Here is a 6,268-nt window from a genome sequence, read left to right as displayed (position 1 = left end):
TAACGTATCAGTGAAATGATGTGGTGTGACGAGAGGAGTAGGTATCAAAGTAGTAAAGGAAGAACTAAGGACCTCCTGACTACTAATCTTGAGCTCTAACAACTACTCCACATGGAGTCGTGGCGTTAAAATTGTGTTTTTTTATTACATGTAAAATATTTGAACAACATTTTAGAGAAAGAAAATTGAGGGCCATTTTTAGCACAACGGACTAGGGGAAGGGTCACATTTTATGCCACAGAGTGAGCTTGATTTCCCTCGGCCCCCCCCCCTAGTAATTACCGAAGGCTCCCTAATATAGTTTGTATCTCTCATTAGGTCAAACTATCTATTTAATTATCCATTTGATTGTTTGTTTTAAGCCCGTACCCCATAATCAAAGGCAAAATATGATGCATGGACAATGGTAGCTCCGATTACGCAACTTTCAAAATAGGTAGAGTATATATATCATTGAGGTCACGGTTTGGTGGTCATGTGATCATTAACCTGCACCAGCTGCAACTGGAACTTTTTTCATCAAATTACTAAAGATATATTCACTCAAAACTGGTCAGTTTTTTTTATAAAAAGACATTGTATCCGTTAATTTGTGGTCAATCATGATTATTTGTTGTAGTGCAGTGGAAAGTTTAAATCTTGAGGCAAAAGTTCGGTTTTGAATCTGTCACCATGTTAAACAGTACTAAGCTTAATATTTATAAAGGTTACCAACCTCTCTTCGAAGAAAACATGAAAAAGAAAGATTTATTTTAGCCAACCCGGGGGTTGTTGTTTGTACAGCGCCCTCAAAAATAGAATTCTGGAGAAATTATCCCGATTTCTTCTGTAAGAGGGCGCTAAATTCCCCCGACAGCGCCACGCTAGCTCAACGATTATCTGAGGGAAGAGGACTCTCGTGTGCTCAAGATAGTACAGACTGCCACGTATTATCCGTAGTGTATCCTTTGCACATACAGGTGTATTTTACTTTACTTTTTATTAATGACTAGACATTTCTGTCCGTAGGGCCCAATGAATTGTTGTCTTCAAGCTGGGTCAGTCAGTCACATGTGTTTGTCGCTTTATTGTGTGGCGGCGTCCAAAATGGCTGCCGCGTCTAGTCTGGATAGTTTCATGTACAATGACAAAATAATGTACACTGCATCATGTACGTAGATCTTTTTCCAGCTGCAAACTCCAAAGAAATGCTAAATTATTGTTTATTCAAAAATCTGTGACTTTGATACGATTCGAGAGTGGTTTACCTCACAACTCTAACTTGTGGCACAAGTTGAATGGCAATATATTTAGTATGATAATGTTGTTACTTTAACTTAAATGTCAGTAAAGAAACATGGAAAATCGACCAAATAATACCATTTACATCAACAACCTAAATGAGAAGATTAAGAAGGATGGTAAGTAATTTATTATATTCTAATGTTAGAGCTTTAGAGTTCTTTTCTTGTCAGTACTAAGAAGTGGGTAACTGCTGCCATATATTATGGGATTTGAATTCATGGGTCCACCTTTTCTTTTGTTGAAAAACTGAGGGGATGTACATGTACATACAGTGGACATATCCTTAGATTCCTATGTAATGTGTATATATGTAGTAATCATTGCCGGTCTACTTTTATTGAAGACAACCATTTTTTGGATGAAAATAACAATTCATATTCCAATCTGTATTTACTTCTGGTGTGAACACACTACATGTATTATGCCATATGATATTGAAACTTGAATTTTAGACAGTATTAATGGCAATATGTTGCATCACTATACAATATCAATGCATCATGCCAAGTCACTGGGGTGTGTAGGAAAGAATAAAGATATACAAGTAACAGATGATAAACCGCATTGATGTTATAACCTTTTTCCTACAGAACTGAAGAAGTCACTATATGCAATATTTTCCCAGTTTGGTCAAATCCTTGACATTGTTGCAATGAAAACACTCAAGATGAGGGGACAGGCATTTGTTATATTTAAAGAATTGGGAAGTGCAACCAATGCACTGAGATCCATGCAAGGTTTCCCCTTCTATGACAAACCAATGGTAAGTTTTTCTGTGGATATCTATAATCAAGTGAAGAGTATGTAATCTCTCTTGTGCCCAGACCCCCATTTCAATAATGTTATCTTAAACATGAAGAACTCTACTGAACTGCAATTTCAAAACAGAAAAATTAGTAAAAATGAAAAATTGGAAATTTGGTAAAGACTGACATGGACTTAATTTATATAGTATAGAAAAATGTATGTTTAGTAAAAGTAGATAAAATGTGTGTTTTGATATTTTACCTATACTATTATGTAAAGTTCATTTACAAATAATGGTTGTGCTATGCAAGTTTTGGTGTGAATTCTGATAATGGTGTACTTCACTGGTGGAGACACAGACTAATGTTTGAACTTAAATGTGTTGAACAGTTCAAGTTGTAACTGCTAAAACCACATTATTAAAAAAAATGTATTGTTTGTATGACAGAGGATAGGATATTCTAAGACAGACTCTGACCTCATTGCTAAAATGAAAGGAACATACGTGGAAAGGAAGAGAGAGAAGAAGAAGCCAGAAGAAAAACCTGTCAAAGGTAAATAGTGGAATTGTAGCCTTGTTTTTAGGTCTGTAAGATATGACATTTGTTCCAACTTCCATACTATCAGCCAGCACTCGAGTTGCATGGTTAAGAAGCCTAGTAGGACTGAACCATGTGTCTTATGTAGGATCTTACAGTCTGACTTGTTTTAGATACTATTCCATCTCAGGTTATTTTGCTATCTTGTAAAATAAGGATTATATATATCGTTCTTTTTTCTACTAATCCTAATCATCAAAATTGTAATATGAATCTGACATACACCTTTCAGAAAGTGCTTGTGTGGCACTGTCCTTAGCACTTGCCATAATGCCGACTTTTTAGGTTTTAAGACTTGATTATTTTGTTAGACTTAAAAGATTCATCATTATGGGTTCTCTTTTATTTACAACCCCACATCATCCATAAACATGTCTGTTGTGGTGTTGTCATGGACTATATAAAGCTCTTGTGATGTAGCTAAGCAGCATCCATGGTTGGCAACAATTGACTTGAATGAGGTTCAGTTAGCAAGACACTTTGACTCCTCAATTACAAGTAAAAGTGCTGATGTAATTATGATGTAAAATAATAACCTTAGTCTTCTGTTGAACACTTCTTGTTTAAGCTGTTGTATGTTCAGCAAAATTTGTGTGCTAGTAGGAATCTCCTCATGAGTAGTTATGTATGTCAATTCTCAGACCAATCTATAGAACAAGACACTACATGTATTCTGGACTCAAGTTCGTTTAGTGTTATACTATAGTGTATGTTTTTCTGTCCTTGTAATGTCTAAGTGATTTGTGAATTGATTTGCTGTACATGTTTCCTTTCTGAATACTAGTTGTGAAGAAGACAAAGCAACCACCACCAGTTGCTGCAGCAGCTGTACCTGTACCACAACCTGGAATGCCAGGACAGATGCCAGGAATGGGTCAGCCCGGAATGGGTGGTATGCCACCACTAATGGGACAACCACCACCAATGCAACAAGGTAGGCAGATTATTATTAAATTTATCATGTAGAAAAATTGTCATGCATTCACATCAAATAATTATATATTGTCACAATGTGTCATATGAATTGAACAGATACTTTATTTGGTGGCAATTTTTCATAATTCTGAATTCTGTTTTAACTGAAATTAGTTTATGTTTAGTCTGATTTTCAAATCATGGACAAAGTTTTCTGATATGCGAGCCCTGAGTATAAGAAGTCTGAACATTGGTTATAAGTTGAGGACTTACACTGATAAAGTGGATACAAAATATCTAGGGTAACAGGGAAAGTGTTGATACATTTTCTGTTACAAAGACTCCACTTATTTACAACAGTAAAAGTAACATTTTACTTAAGGATCATTTAGAGATGCTGTTAGTATGAATATCTCCTTGGATTTGTGAATGGTGGTGCTATAATTTAAGTCTTAAACTCAGTGGGTATCTTGCCATGGAATGTCACACTATACTGTACCTGCAGTAGATTGTTCTCTACAAATATGATACTTAAAACTTGTTTGTTTTACTCACCCACAGCACCAGGAGGAGCACAACCAATGCAGGAACAACCACCAAACAATATTTTATTCTTAACCAACTTACCAGAAGAGACAAATGAAACGATGTTGCAGATGTTGTTTAACCAGTAAGTTCCCTAGGAGTAGTAGTAACATTTATTTTTTTTAAAACAACAATAGCTGAATGCCACCTGGGTTATGTTTTATGACTCAAATACTTGCTTACTAATCAAAACAAGAACAAACAAGGGGGAAGCAAAGCTGGTGATATTTTTGTCAGATTGTTGATTCATGCTATACACAGTAGAGCTCCACCACTCAGTTCATTCAAGTTATTTTGTATTTAGGAATGAAAAGCACTAGTACGACAGTACTTCAGTATGAAAGGATAAATAACTTACAAATTAAGGAAAACAAACATATTACAAGAGAAAAGAACAAACTGAATAAGATTTCCAGCAGAGCAAATATTGTTAATTACTCACCCCTGAGTACATGAAAACAAACCTTTTTTCACCAGTTATCCAATTATTTATTAAAATAATTTTTGATGGCCAAAACATTTTTATAGTCAGAACTCGTCTCAGCTCAAACATTGCAAGTTTTCCAGAGGGTAATAATTATGTTTCTGTTTCCTTGTTACAGGTTCCAAGCCTTCAAAGAAGTTCGTCTTGTGCCAGGTCGTCATGACATTGCGTTTGTAGAATTTGAAAATGAGACGCAAGCAGGAGTTGCCAAAGATGCTCTACAAGGCTTCAAAATCACGCCAACGAATGCCATGAAAATCTCTTTTGCCAAGAAGTAACATTCAGTACTATTGGATATGTTTCCCCATTAAAAATTAAGAATCATACTTTTAAAAAGGTCATTTTTCATTTGCAATATTATACATGTAATACCAGGTAAGGAGACTGAATGAGGGTTGGTATTAGAATGTTTTTATTTTGAATGGTAAGACATTGCGACTGACATTCCTGGTAAGACTTGTAAATGTTGTCATAAGCCTAAGGAGATACCAATACAGCCTTAGCCTTATCCAGCATGTAGCAGGACATGGTGGTAAGTTTTGTAATGCTGGAGCTGGTGCAGTGGTAGGTTTGGATCACAGGCATTGCACCACAGCTTGTGATTCAGTTTAATAAACAATGTCCCTTGTTGTAAACATTGCACTGAGACATTCCCTTATTTGTAAAACCTCTTTCAGTCTCACAATTATGGATATATATAATTCCTGTGGCAGTGCAAGTATTTCACCAATTTTTGTGTTTTGTTTAGTATTTGTCAAAGTCGTCATAAACATTGCACTTGGGTTTATGACCAGTGGTTCCTCTCAGTTTTCCCGTGCAGAGTAGAAATTCACAAAATGTGTAAAGATGGTAGCCCAAAGACAATGGCTGGACAATGGTTTTCAGTCAAATCAGAAAGCGAGAATGGTAAATGATTCATTCTGTTATTTGAGTTGTTTGGTTGCATCATCCCAAAACACAATATATACCCAACAAGTGGAAATGATGAAGTATTCCAGGTTTGTCGCAAAAAAATATTGTTCAATAAATTTCCTTCGTAGATAAAATTGCATGTGCAAAGGTTGAGAGGAACCACTGCCATTGTTTCTGTTGATTACATGTAAACAGATACCCCTGTCATAAGCATTGTACTGGGGCTTATGACAAAGAACAGTACAGTTGGTGAAGTGTTAGTCATTGCACTATCTGGCTAACATAACATCATTTCTACACATGATCAGAGGTTGCGAACTCACACACACATTGTTCAGTTTCTTCAATTACTGAAGTGTCTTGTTGACTTACAACTGTTGTGATGTTTTATATTTTTGATCTGTACTTTTTAAATAAAATTTCTGTTCAGTCACAAACTAATGGAAATAGTTGTATGCTTGATAATTATAGTCAAGGTTGAAATTCCCCAACCAATAGGGAAATGCAAAAGCAAACTCCCCAAAATGACTGAATTCTAGGTTATAACCAGATCCCAAGTTTTGGTAAATGAGTTGATTTGACCGTAAAATATCAGTATCTCCAGAAATACAACACTCCTACTTTCTGTGAACTTTCTAAGTTTGAATAATGGTGAACATTCAAAGTTACCTTGACTCAAACTGTATACTAGTATCTCTCAGCTTTTGAATTTGCAGAAACGTGGCCAGTTACTTTCAAACCA

General features: G+C 35.6%; 1 protein-coding gene across 1 annotated transcript; it reads left to right on the top strand.

Moving 5' to 3' along the window:
• Nucleotides 1-787: 787 nt before the first annotated feature.
• On the top strand, nt 788-5,952 carry LOC144433878 (U1 small nuclear ribonucleoprotein A-like). Its single transcript, XM_078122270.1, has 7 exons — nt 788-940; nt 1,328-1,400; nt 1,875-2,047; nt 2,480-2,585; nt 3,415-3,564; nt 4,107-4,215; nt 4,733-5,952. Exons 2-7 carry the CDS (start codon nt 1,337-1,339, stop codon nt 4,890-4,892), a joined length of 762 nt encoding a protein of 253 aa, XP_077978396.1. The 5' UTR covers nt 788-940; nt 1,328-1,336; the 3' UTR covers nt 4,893-5,952.
• Nucleotides 5,953-6,268: the final 316 nt, after the last annotated feature.

The sequence above is a fragment of the Glandiceps talaboti genome, chromosome 4, assembly GCF_964340395.1.
Source record: "Glandiceps talaboti chromosome 4, keGlaTala1.1, whole genome shotgun sequence".
Lineage (NCBI taxonomy): Eukaryota > Metazoa > Hemichordata > Enteropneusta > Spengelidae > Glandiceps > Glandiceps talaboti.
Note: the sequence above shows the minus strand (reverse complement) of the source record. Positions and strands in the feature narration are given on the sequence as shown.